The sequence below is a fragment of the Diabrotica virgifera genome, chromosome 3, assembly GCF_917563875.1.
Source record: "Diabrotica virgifera virgifera chromosome 3, PGI_DIABVI_V3a".
NCBI lineage: Eukaryota > Metazoa > Arthropoda > Insecta > Coleoptera > Chrysomelidae > Diabrotica > Diabrotica virgifera.
The window spans coordinates 75923268-75938033 of NC_065445.1; the positions used below are offsets into that span (position 1 = coordinate 75923268).

At 33.6% G+C, this 14766-nt stretch overlaps 1 protein-coding gene across 3 annotated transcripts in view; it reads right to left on the reverse strand.

Annotated features, from left to right (window-relative positions):
- The window catches only part of LOC114343960 (bis(5'-adenosyl)-triphosphatase enpp4-like), a 74959-nt gene that overhangs the window by 23786 nt on the left and 36407 nt on the right, over positions 1–14766 (reverse strand). For all 3 annotated transcript variants that reach the window (XM_050645223.1, XM_050645222.1, XM_050645221.1), the window contains exons 4-5: positions 10942–11113; positions 1098–1307 (exon numbers count right to left, since the gene is read on the reverse strand). In XM_050645223.1, coding sequence (XP_050501180.1) covers positions 1098–1307; positions 10942–11113 — 382 coding nt within the window. The remainder of the gene's footprint in view (positions 1–1097; positions 1308–10941; positions 11114–14766) is intronic.

Below are 14766 nucleotides of genomic sequence, written 5' to 3' on the forward strand. Positions count from 1 at the left end.
ACAAAAACTTATATCAGTGGCGGATCTAGACATTTCCTTTGGGAGGGGAAATTTGCCTTAGGGGGGGGGGGGAAACTTCCAATGCAACACCAACCAAAAAATATAGTAAAGATAAACCAAAACAACATAAAAGCCATAAATAATAACTTATATGCATTAAGTTCCCTTAATTTTCCTAAAAAAAAAATCTTGAAAAAAAAATCTTGAAAGCTTTGAGATGTAGTGCTACCGCCGTATACTACGAATAAGTTGGGTGGATAAAATTACAAATGAAGAAGTAATACGCAGAATAAATAACGAGCCAGAAGTTCTACGGAGTATAAAAAAGAGAAAACTTGAATACTTAGGCCACCTGATGAGAGGACAAAAGTACACATTCCTACAAAATATAATGCAAGGAAAAATCCAATGACGAAGAAATCCAGGCCGTAGAAGAATGTCCTGGATGAGAAATTTGAGAGAGTGGTTTGGCTGTACCACTAACGAATTGTTCAAAACAGCAGTAAATAAAATTAGAATCGCCCTAATGATATCCAATCTCCGATAGGAGAGGCACTCAAAGAAGAAGAAGAAGCGTGTTTATTGGGTTGAATTTGTCTGTCCGTGGTTTAAGTTTCATGTCAGCTAATATATTTTTATGTTACAACAATTTTTTTCCTTAATTTTGGACTTTGTTAGTGGGGAAATTTCCCCTTTTCCCTCCCCGTAGATCCGCCACTGACTTATATTTGCGAGGTTCTTTTAAACAAGATTTTTGACATCTGGGTTTGGTAAAACTTTAGAAAAAGTCACGCGTCGCCACTGCTGAGGGGACAAGAAAGAGGGGAAGCTCAGATAATACCTGGAAGAAAACAGTAACCAGAGAACACAGCGGAATCGGCTTAGATAGGAGGAAATGAAAAGCAAAGCTGGAAACAGGGGAGAATGGAAGGAAGTAAATAGTACGCAGATTAACCAGAGAATAAACTCAAAAGAAATGCGCTGAGCCGGCCACCAGCCGTCTTACACCATCGGCCAAGAAACGCAGATGCGCCCAATTAATACTCCACTAGGTGTGATGGCCCAAGAGAGATAATGTAAATTATAATAATACTTACGTGTAAAATTATATTTCTCAGCATACTCCGGTGCACCTTTAATATAATCATCTAAAGCGTAACCCACATCGGCCATTACCAGAATGGGCGGAGATCGTGTACATTTTTTGTAGTGCCACTGTTTTGGATAATTCTTCTTTTGATATACTTTGAAGTGTCCGTTCTTTAAAGAACCAGCCTTTAAAGCGTCATAAATTTCTTGTTCATGTCCTGAAAATGATGTGTTTTATTAGGTTAAGGAGCAACAGAATTTTTAAATAAACTTTTATTGGTACAAAAAAATACAAGATCCTTTGTAAAAAGTATATTTAAAAGACCCCAATAAGGGTTACATCGCAAAACAAAACGTTTTCGGATTAATAGGTAATCCATCATCAGTGTCAAGCTAATAGCATGCATGCGTGAGCCACCAAAAAGTTATGGGTAAGAACCCTTTAAAAGTTTCAAGATCTTAAATGATATACCCCATTCCACGAATATACGACCCTCTTGGATTATCGCGACAACGAATATTTTATTGTGCAAAATATGAAGAACGAAAGTAAATTGCAAATTATATTGTTGTTTATTGGAGTAATTATTAGAGCAAAAGACTTTCGTACTTCTTATGTTGCACACTAAAATATTCGTTGTCGCGATAATCCAAAACAGTCGTATATTCGTGAAATACACCATACTACATATTTTTATTAAATCAGATGGATGTTGCAAATATTCCTGGATATAACCCAGGGCAACACAGGACTCTAACCCACGTCGACGTGATATGCAAGGAATGAACCTCATATATTGAAAAGGCACATATGAACCTCTTTTTCAATATGTGAGGTTCATTCCTTGCATATCACATCCACGTGGGTTAGAGTCCTGTGTTACCCTGGGTTATATCCAGGAATATTTGCAACATCCATCTGTTTTAATAAAAATATGTAGTATTATTTAAGATCTTGAAACTTTTAAAGGGTTCTTACCCATAACTTTTTGGTGGCTCACGCATGCATGCTATTGGCTTAACACTGATGATGGATTACCCATTAATCCGAAAACGTTTTGTTTTGTGATGTAACCCTTATTGGGGTCTGTTAAATATACCTTTTACAAAGGATCTTGTATTTTTTGTGATTTATGGTATACAGCCAGCTACAGGAATTTTATTATCCTCGTGGATTTTTATTTTTTTATTGATACATTTTAACATTTCTTACCTAAAAACATTTTTGAAACCTATATTTAAGTTGTATGGTGCCACTGGACATCTTTTATTTTTTAGAGATTTAGATTCTATTAGAAGAAAAATTATTTTTTAACTTTATATACAGGGTGTTACCGTTTTGAGAAAAAGGATACACCATTTTCTAGAAAAATCAATTTGAAAATGTTTTGTTTTTTGAATTTGAAAAATTTTTTTTCAAACAAAACGGTTAATTGTATTGACTATTGATTTTATTGACTATATTTTATTTTATTGATAAATTGAGGGTGTCCCGAAAAGATTGGTCATAAATTATACCGCACATTCTGGGGTCAAAAATAGTTCGATTGAACCTAACTTACCTTAGTACAAATGTGCTTATAAAAAAAGTTACAGCCCTTTGAAGTTACAAAATGAAAATCGATTTTTTTCAATATATCGAAAACTATTAGAGATTTTTTATTGAAAATGGACATGTATCATTCTTATGACAGGAACATCTTAAAACAAAATTATAGTGAAATTTGTCCACCCCATAAAAATTTATGAGGAGTTTGTTCCCTTAAACCCCCCCCCCAAACTTTTGTGTACGTTCCAATTAATTCATTATTGTGGTACCATTAGTTAAACACAACGTTTTTAAAACTTTTTTGCCTCCTAGTATTTTTTCGATAAGCCAGTTTTTATCGAGATACGGCTTCTTTTTCAATATATTTACGTAAAAATTTTATGGGGGTGTTGTTCCTTTAAACCCCCAAATGTTTGTGTACGTTCCACTTAAACTATTATTGTGGTACCATTAGTTAAACACAGTGTTTTTAAAACTTTTGCCTCAGTCTTTTTTTCATAAGTCACCTTTTATCGAGATGTAGCTTCTTTTTCAAAATATAACTAAAAATGTAAATTGTAAAAAAAATTTCAGATTATTAACAGGTCTCTATAATCGTACTTAACCATATACAAATATGTGGTGGATTCAACAAATATCCAAAATATCTCGATAAACACTGGCTTATCGAAAAAGTACTAAGAGGCAAAAAAGTTTTAAAATGATTGGGTTTAACTAATGGTGCCACAATAATAATTTAATGGGAATGTACACAAAAGTGTGGGGGGCTTTAAGGGAACAAAACCCCCAAAAAATTTTTATGGGGTGCACAAATTTCACTTTAATTTTTTTTTAAGATGTTGCTGCCATAAAAATGCCACATGTCAATTTTCAATAAAAAATCTCTGAGAGTTTTCGATATATGAAAAAAAATCGATTTTCATTTTTTAACTTCAAAGGGCTGTAACTTTTTTGTGTGCACTATTGTATATAGGTAAGTGAGGTTCACTCAACCTATTTTTGACCTCAGAATCTATGGTATAATTTATGACCAATCTTTTCGCGACACCCTGTATCCAGGGTGTCCAGAAACTCTACCGACAAACGAAGACAGGAGATTCCTCAGATAATTTTAAGACAATTTAACCCAATTCACCTAGTCCGAAAATGCTTCTTAAGGGAGCTAGAGCTCTTTGAAGATGGCGTCATGAAATTAGTTTTTCTTAAATACCTCCAGAACGCTTCTATTTAGAAAAACAAAAATTGGTATGTATATTTACTTTTCAGAGATGAATCGATTCCATCCATTGTAAATTTCTAGTACCGGTCATAGGCGTGCGTTTTGGGTAGAGCAACGGGCATTTTATCGCATAACTTTTTTGTCCTTAACTTTTCTGCATTTTTGACACCGGATTATTAAACTGTGAGGTATTCTAGTACTAAAAGGTACTCTTGATTTAAGTCGGTAGGACACACCGTTTTCTAGAAAAATCGATTTGAAAGTTTTTCGTTTTTGGAATTTAAAAAAAAAATTGAAAGAACTTTTCAACAAAAAATGAAGTATTTTACCAACATAAAGTAAGAGTAACTTTTAGTACTCGAATACCTCATAATTTAATAATCTAATGTCAAAAATTTTTTTTTTTTTTTTTATTTGCTAAGTGCTACAATCTGGTCTTTGACCAATGAGTAACTTTTTATCTATCCTATCTTACTAACTACTTAATATCTAAGAGTCACCCTTTGATGTCTTCTTAGTTGTCTTTATTATTACTGGCGCACTTTTTGATTGCGCACTATCACACAAAGCTCTGCTTTTCACTTTATCACGCACTACACCAACACGTTGCTTGCACACTAGTCGCGCAATGCTCCGCTATTAGCTTTGTCGCACACTACACCAACTCGTGAGGTTTGGTCCTCTTCAGTCTTCTTTTCTGGTTTGAGTTGTCCAGGAGCTGGATGGCCTCAATATTTTCGTGGAGAAGAAGTCTTTTTTCATGACTTTCTGCGTGTTTTCGGATTTCTTTGTCGACGGGCTCCATTCGTAGATCCTTGTGGATATCGTCATTACGGATGTACCAGGGTGCGTTAACTATGCCCCTTAATACTTTGTTTTGAAAAGTTTGTATTATTTTCAAGTTTGTCTTTTTTGTACATCCCCACAGTTGGATACCATACGTCCATACTGGTTTTATAACTTGTTTGTAGATTAGCATCTTGTTATACGTTGACAACCCTGAGTATCTTCCCAGTAGCCAGTACAATTTTTTATATTTAATATTTAATTCTTCCTTCTTTTTCTTTACATGGACTTTCCAGCGAAGCTTCGTGTCTAGGGTTAAGCCCAGGTATTTGGCTATGTTGGCATACGGAATGTCTTGTCCATTAATTTTTATTGGTGCGTACAGAATTTTTTTATTAGTGAAATCAACATGTACTGATTTGCTTTCATTCAATGTAATCTTCCACGTCTTAGTCCATTTTTGGAATTTGCTTATCGCATTTTGTAGTTTATTGTACTTCTACGTTATCTTTACCTACTGCTAATATGGCGGTGTCGTCGGCAAAGGCAGCTAAACAGTAGTTATCGAATTCTGGTAGATCACATGTATAAAGGAGATATAGGACCGGGCCCAACACGCTACCCTGGGGGACTCCGGCTTTTATTTCTTTAAGTTCAGAATAAGCATCATCTTGCTTGATTCTGAAATATCTATCAGTTAAGTACGATTTAATTATGTCTGTGTATGATTTTGGAAGAATAGTCTCTAATTTATGAAATAGTCCTTCATGCCAAACTCTGCCAAATGCCTGGGCAACATCTAAGAATAAAGCTGAACAAACTTTTCTTTCCTCTAGTGCATTTTCTATAATATCGGTGACTCTGTGGAGTTGGTCTATAGTTGAGTGTTTTTGCCTAAAACCAAACTGGTGATTTGGAATTAATTTTTTGTTTACTATAATTGGTTGCAATCTTCTGAGGAGAAGTTTTTCAAATAATTTAGACATTGTGGGTAGCAGTGATATTGGTCTATAGGAAGAGGTTATATGTGGTGGTTTGCCTGGTTTTGGTATCATTACTATTTCCGCCACTTTCCACAATGAAGGAATATATTTTAATCTGATCGCAGCATTAATTAAATAGGTCAACTTGACAATTGCTTTTCTTGGGAGCTGTTTTAATATTTGTCCTGTTATTAAATCAAAGCCAGGAGCTTTTCTCGGGTTTAAATTATACTTGATTTCTTTTATTACTTCTTCTACAGTTACTGGCATTATGTTCTCTTCTTCTTGCAAATGGTTGCTCTGTAATGCTTCTTCTTCTTGTTGTTGTTGATGCGGTTGAAATATTTTTTCTAGATGTGTAGCAAAGCATTCTGCTTTTTGTTCGCTGCTTCTAGCCCAAGTGCCGTCTTCTTTTTTTATGGGTGGTATTTGCATCATTGGTCTTTTTAATCCATTGGTTGCCTTCCATAGTGAGTATTCTGTGGATCTTTCATTCGTTAGGTTGTTTAAGTATGTCCTAATGGATTCTTCTTTAAATTCTTTTATCTCTCTTTTTAGTTGTTGGGTGAGATTATTTACAATTGTTTTATCTTGAGGAGCTCTACTTTGGAACCATTTTCGTCTTGCTTTCCGTTTTTCGTATACCAGCGTTCTAATTTCTGCCGGGTAGTTGCATCCTTTTAGGCGTCTTTTGATGTCTGGAGTACATTCCCAAGATATTCTTTGGATGTCTTTATTGAATTGGTCAACTTCTTTTTCAATGTCTTTTACGGTTCTAAGAGAAACGTTTAAATTAATTGTTTCTTCTAGCATTTGTCTGAAGCTTATCCAGTCGGTGTACTTATTAGTTAGCGAGGGGTTATTTTCTTTATATATTATGTTTTCGCTTAGTGTTAGTGTTATTGCTGTATGGTCAGAACATAACTTATGACATTCATCTATTTTCAGGTAGTTTTGCGATATATTTTTGGTTATGAAAAAATCAATTAGGTCAGGTATCTTGTTATGGTCAGTAGGCCAATAAGTTGGCTTCCCTGTTGACAAGGTTATGGCTCCGTATTCATTCACAGCTTTTAAAAGTTCTCTGCCTTTTGTTGTGGTTAACCTTGAGCCCCAGTGGGTATTTTTAGCATTATAATCGCCTCCTACTATAAATCTATTTCCCAGCTCGGTAAAGAGATCAATATATTCCTCCTTACTTATTGCATGTTTCGGAGGACTATAGATTGCTGCCACTATCAGTGGGTATCTAAGAGTTCTAAGTGTTACTGCAGTTAACTGCACTTTTTCTGTTACGTAGTTGGCTTCTTCGTAATGTTGTAAATTTTCTTTAATTATCACTGCACTTCCTCCTTTTGCATTATTATCAGGATGAATCGCATGATAGACTCTATAACCGTGAAATTTGATAAATGAGTGTTTAGTAAAATGTGTCTCTGAGATGAGGCATACATCTATATTTTCTGTCTGTAGAACTAATTGAAGCTCCTGCTGGTGGTTCAGGAGTCCGTTTGCGTTCCACACTAGTACCTTAATTGAATTAATATTGTTTCGATTTAGGTATAGCTCCTTTGGCACTATATTCTAATCTTTTTAGCCTCTCATCCAGTGTTGTTATGATTTGTTCTTGATTTTCTAGCTTCGCTAATATGAGTTGCAGACTTTGTTCGATATTATTAGTTCGTTCCTCCTTTTTGCCACTTTCCTTTTCGTTGTTTACTGCATTGGCAAATGTTAGATTTTCGTTAACTTGCCTGCTTACTGAAGGATGTTTATTAACCCCCCTTTTTTTATCTATTGCTCTATTCCTCATGTTTTGTAATTCAATAGCCACTTTACAGCCACGATAGTTAGCTGGATGCTCTTGTCCACAGTGTACGCATTTAGGTTTGACATCTTTTGATTTGGTACACTCCTTAGTATGATGCTTCCCTGTGCATTTGACACATCTCGCTTGTCTGGCGCAAAATTTTTGGGTATGCCCATATGCCTGGCAATTTTTGCATTGAGATATTAATTTGGAGGATTTAAATGGTTGGATTTCGACTTTACATTGTAGTATATGCTGTATACTATGTATTTTATTTATATCTTCGCTATTGTCAAAAGTCACTATGAACATGTCAAGTGGTTGCTTGGTACGCCACTTAATTTTATTTATAGCATTCACTGCTTTAAAACCTCTCCTTACCAATTCTTCAATTATGCTGTCTGGTTTGCACGAATGCGGGAGATATTTGACTATTACCTTAATTGGTCGGGTTCTTTTATCTTCGTATGTGAACCAACTGTGTGGTGTTTGCTCTCGTAGTATTTTTGTCACGCCACGATACGTATCCTCATCGTTGGCTTTAATTTTGAAGTTCTCTTTATTTACCATTTGGATTATAAATTTATTTATACCTATTTCCTTTGTGAGCAGTTCGATAAATTTATTATATTCTTTAATTCCTTCCACTATTATTGGTGGTGGAGGTTGGACTTTTTTTTGTTTTGGTTCAAGCCTATTGGTTATTTCTTCATTTTTTGTAGGAGTAGGTGGAGAAAATGAGGTATTCATTATTTTCCTTTTTTTTTGCCTGTTTCTTACCCTTACCCATTCTGTTTCTTTAGCCAGTTCCTCTTCATCAGTCTCGTATTCTTGCCTGGGAGGAGGCGTTGCCTCAGTATTTTTAGCGTTATTATTTGATTGATTGCAAATCTGTTTGATTTGATTTTCTAGCATACTTATATGTGTTTGCATTTGCGTGATCATACTATGTAGTTGATCTTTTTCATTGCTGACTTTTACCCATTCTGTATATAATAATTGTTCGTTTTGGGAACGTTGACAATTTTCTTGAAATAAATTATTATTTTGTTGCATTAAAAACGCTTCGTTTATTGTAGTCGGTTGCATTCCTCCTGCAGCCATATTTATATTTTATTCTTTATCCAAACACGGTTAACCTGTATTTGTTTTGAATTTAACTTTAATCAACATTTTCGATAAATGTAATTCTTAAATTATATTATTTAAAATAACCACTTACCGACCTGAATCGAGTGGTCCACAAAAAGAAGTTTCTGTCCAAGTAGTAGTTAAGCACTTAATGAGTTTTTAATTTACCGCACTTAAACTACAATAGTTTGTAAATTTCGCGTATGAAGAAATTTTGCCCACTTCGACAAAAGGCGCAGATTTCTTCTTAAAAACACTATTATTTAGTTTGTTTTATTATAATTAATAACTTTAATTTAAAGTCTAAATAACTGTTTCATATCACAACAGATTTATTTTAACACTTCAATTACATTAAAGTATAATTAGGTATTAATGGGAAACTGATAACAGTAATTATTATTTTTAGCACAGGTAAATGCTTTATATACATCCGTTCTCGGTCAAGTTTTGACGACGACTAATGTCAAAAATGCTCAAAAATTTAAGGCAAAAAATTATGCTATAAAATAACTGTTGGCCTACCCAAAACGGAAGCCTATGACCAGTACTAGAAATTCGCAATTAATGAAATCGATTTATCTCTGGAATATAAATAAATGTACCAGTTTTCGTCTTTCTAAACAGTTTTTTTTTTGAATTTTTTTTTTATTCAAAAAGCGAAAAGTTTTCAAATCGATTTTTCTAGAAAACGGTGTGTCCTACCGATTTAAAACAAGAGTACCTTTTAGTACTAAAATACTTCCCAATTTCAAATCCAGTATCAGAAATGCATAAAAGTTAAAGATACAAAAGTTATGCGATAAAATAACCGTTGCCCTACTCAAAACGGACGCCTATGATCGGTACTAGAAATTTGCAATAGATGGATTAGATTTATATCTTGAAGATAAATATGCGTACCAATTTTTGTTTTTCTAAATAGAAGCGTTCTGGAGGTATTTAAGAAAAACAAATTACAAGACGCCATCTTCAAAAAGCTCTAGCTCCCTTAGGAAGCATTTTCGAACTAAGTGAATTGGGTTAAATTATCTTAAAATTATCTGAAGAATCTGCTGTCTTCGTTTGTCGGTAGAGTTTCTGGACACCCTGTATATACCGGTATTTTAGGCGTCAACGCCCTTCCGGTAGGGATCTCTGGGGAAGTATCACCGAGCAGCAAGCCCTTATCCCTTGCCGTACTGCTCCCTCATAGGCCGATCAGATGCCCGCATATTCCAGTCTAAGCGCCAGATTCATATTTGGAATTTTATACTGACGCGTTAGCCTTTTTTGTTTTTCCGATGGCCTGGCTGGGCTTGAACTCACATACTTCACGTCGAAGTGAAGTGCGGGTCAGCCGCTAGTCGCACTGAGCTATCCGATCGATACAGTAATAGAATACCTGATAATTTAATAATCTAGTGTCAAAAATGCTTAAAAGTTAAAGACAAAAAGTTATGCGATAAAATAACCATTGGCCTACCCAAAACAAACGCCTATGACCGGCACTACAAATTCGCAACTGATGAAATCAATTCATATCTGGAAGATAAATAAGCGTACCAGTTTTCGTTTTTTTTTTAATAAAAGCGCTCTGGAGGTGTTAAAAAAACTAATTACAATGCGCCATCTTCAAAGAGCTCTAGCTCCCTAAGGAAGCATTTTCGGACTTGGTGAATTGGGTTAAATTATCTTCAAATTATCTGAGGAATCTCCTGCCCTCGTTTGTCTGGAGAGTTTCTGGACATCCTGTTGAAAATAAGGGTTGATTAATGTTTTTTATCCATCTTTTAAGATATCTTAGTGAATAATGACTAATGATATACCTTTATTGTGAATTTTACCTTAACTCAAGTTCTAAAATCTCTCGAAGTTATGTATGCCTTTATGATAGACCTGCTGTGTCAATCTATTTAGCCCTATACAGAGTGCGGCACTCATGTAAAAAAGTCCAATAACTCATTGGTCTTAGATCCAAGATTTGTCCAAGAGAAATGAAAAAAATTAAAATAAGGTAAAACTTAGGTCATAGATAGTACGGTACTTTAAAAATATTTTAAAATATACAGGGCCACCCATATTGACAACATTATCTTGTGGAAAAACTTTATCTTGTTTTTAATGGAACACCCTGTATATTCTTACATTTTGAACTATTCTCAATGTTCTTGTTTTTCTTTAATATCAGGTTTTTCAATGTTATACATACGAGGTAGTTTAAAATATAACTACATTATTCTTATTAATTTCGTAGCAATGTTAACACCCTATACAAATTTAGAGATTTGATGCAAAAAAATCTATTTATATACAAATGATTTTTTACTATTGTACAAAATTGTTAACATATCGAAATATTCAGTATTGGCATTTAGTATACAAATATAATTACCTTCCTTAGGATAAATTTGTAAACACGGACTAGCACCAGCCATATCGTAAGTTCCATATTTCATGTACTGAGTCATATTTATGAAATATGGAGGAGTCACACCGACTAAACCATGGTCACTCATGTGAATCACGTTTGTTCTTTCAGCTAAATTGTATTTATCCAATTGGTCCTAAAAGTGTTAACTAAAATTAACATATGCATCATATACCTACAGACTGTTTAGTTTTAAATTAGATATAGACATGGCAATACTGAGTGCCGGCGAGTACTAACGAGACGGTCCTAAATTCCCACCTATGCACCTGAATTCACGCCTATTCTAATTAGTGTGGCAGATTCGTGCAAATATTATAAGAATTGTGCATTTAATGATAGAAGCATATAATTTGGACCACATATACTACACATATAAAGGTTCAAAATTAGATATGAGGCCATCTCAGATTTTACCGATTACAAAAATGGCGGGCATTCAAAATGGCTACGATACATATGTGACTAATAACACGATAACTTTTAAAAGAAAAGTCCGACTTCAACCAAATTTGGTATATGGGTTCTCTTTTTGATGTATAAGATCTAGCTCCTGAAACGGAAGAATAGCTTTACCAGAAGTTGTGTTTTTCCTGATTTTTTATGTAAAAATATGTTGTTTTTTGAAGTTATACTTCTTTACGGGCGTAATGACGGTGAAATTTTATATGGGAAAACCTAGCGACCGAGCGCATGCGCATTATAACTTTGTTCTGATTGGATGTTCAAATGACATGACAAAAATTATCCAATATGGCAGCTGTGGCACAGCTGTGGGACTGTGCATGGTTTGGTTATAATGTATGCTTGTTGCGTTTTAAAATTTGTAGGAAGAGAAACAACAAACAAAAAGTTAGTTAATGGTTATACTGCCTTTTTAAATAGTTTTCATATTATATTTTTGGACTTATTTACATAGAAGAGATGATTGTTGCATGCCAATGTGAAAGCTCATCAAACTGTGCCTAGTATGAGTGCCGCAGATCTCGCTTATTCAAAGCTAAAGAATCTTTCACTGGTAAGTGTTTTATAAATAGTTGATCAAATTTTGTTATGATATTTGAACATAGCCACTTTGCACGACGCAAGTGATTGCGAAATTTATTAGTCGTTATACGGGCTCCGATACCTACCTTGAACCTACCAAAATACATAAGTACTTACATAGTACATAGTTCTTACTCTATGTTTTGTTGTATTTTTTCAATTCTAAATCATTTCAATTCAAAATCAAAATAATTTGATTTACATAAGTTAAAAATGTCAAAAGGTTAATCTGTTTAGTTAGACGATCTTCGCACATAATGACAAGCTGTCTCTGTGGCGAAGTTTTAATGCGGGTGAATCCCAATACAACGCAAATACCAGCCGCTGGTAAGTTGGTTCGAATCCCAATAGAAACTTTTATTTTTTTATTTTTTTTATACATTTTATGATTGTAAGTATATTTATTATATAATTTTATTTTCAGAAAATACGTATTTAGTTAAAAATTTTTCCGACAATTAATGTTCAGAAATCATTTGTGGCATTTTTAATGTGTTTTTTGGCACTGTTTTAATAAAAATGTTTGAGAAGTAGTAAGTATAAATTAATTTAATATTTAAATAAAATATAAATAAAAAGTATATTAATTTCGTTTATAATCATATAATCATATAATAGAAGTATAACTTCTTACGTGCGTACAAAGTACACACACATTCTTTTTTTTTTCAATTTTTTCTCCCTGTATATATTAATTTTTCAAAAAGGTAATACCGGCATTGAAAAGAGCGTAAAAATATTTTTTAAGAAATATTTCGAGCTTTTTAGTTATGATAATTACCATGTAATAAATACATAACTATTCTTCACATGTACCTATGTGCGACAGTTTCGTGCAAATATAAGAATTATTGTGCATTTAATGGTAGAAGCATATAATTTGGACCACATATACTACACATACAAACGTTCAAATTTAAATATGAGGCCATCTCAGATTTTGCCTTTTACAAAAATGGAGGGCATTCAAAATGGCGACTATACATATGTGACTAATAGCACGATAACTTTTGAACGAAAAGTCCGATTTCAACCAAATTTGGTATATCGGTTCTTCTTTTAATATATAAGATCAAGTTGTTGAACCGGAAGAATCGGTTTATCAGAAGTTGTGTTTTTCCTGATTTTTTTTGTAAAAATATGTTGTTTATTTTTTCAATTCTGTCACCCTGTATATATTAGTTTTTCAAAAAGGTATTACCGGTGTTGAAAAGAGCGTTAAAATATTTTTTAGGAAATATTTTGAACTCTAGTTATATTAATTACCATTTAATAAATGCATAACGTATCTTCACATGTAGGTACCTATGTGCGGCAGATTCGTGCAAATAATAATATAAGAATTATTGTGCATTTAGTGATAGAAGCATCTAATTTGAACCACACATACTACACATACAATGATTCAAATTTAGATATGAGGCCATCTCAGATTTTGTCTTTTAGAAAAAATGGCGGGCATTCCAAATTAAACCGCCGCCCATAGGTACATGTGAACATACGTTATGCATTTATTAAATGGTAATTAACATAACTAAAACGTTCAAAATATTTGAACGTTCAATATTTGAAAGAATTGAAAAAGGAACAACATGTTTACATAAAAAAACAGTAAAAACACAACTTCTAGTAAACCGATTCTGCCGGTTCAACACTTCGATCTTATTCATTAAAAAAAGGAGCTATATACCAAATTTGGTTAAAATCTTATGTCTAGTTCAAAAGTTATCGTGCTATTAGTCACATGTGTATATGCCCGCCATTTTTGTAAAAGAAACAAAAACTGAGATGGGTTCATATCTAAATTTGAACCTTTATATGTGTAGTATATGTGGTCAAAATTATATGCTTCTACCATGAAATGCACAATAATAATTCTTATATTTGAACTAATCTGCCGCACATTGGTACATGTGAAGATACGTTATGCATTTATTAAATGGTAATTAACATAACTAAAAAGTAAAATATTTCCTAAAACATATTTTTATGCTCTTTTCAATGGTGGTATTAACATTTTGAAAAATTAGTACATACAGGGTGAACGAATTGAAAAAAAAACAACATATTTTTACATAAAACCCAGGAAAAACACAACTTCTGGTAAACCGATTCTTCCGGTATAAGACCTCGATCTTATACATAAAAAAAAGAACCTATATACCAAATTTGGTTGAAATCTGACGTCTCGTTCAAAAGTTATCGTGCTATTAGTCACATATGTATAGTGGCCATTTTGAATAACCACCTTTCTTGTAAAAGGCAAAATCTGAGATGGCCTCATATCTAAATTTGAACCTTTATATGTGTAGTATATGTTGTCCAAATTATATACTTCTATCATTAAATGCACAATTGTTTCACAGAGCGGCTGCACTAAATCGTCCGTCATAGGGCATCCCAATACTTTGACGTTTATGACAACGCTGGTAGACAAACATTGTATTTAGAAAGACTAAGTTTTCACTCTAATGGCATATAAAACAACATAATGCTATTCTACACCCCACCAGAATGAAAACAATGGGAACCTTCTCTGGTTACACCTCCGAGGCTTCAACAATTTGCAAGCCATACGGATGCTGAGACTAAGGAAGATGAGGGAATTCTACAATTTACAATTCACGTCCCATCTGCTCAGCGCGGTAAAGTTCCAACGAGAATGGTTCCCTTCATACTCCACACAGAGTAAATTTAAATAAAAAATGAATAACCATTTTCAATTTCGTTGCAAAACGAAAA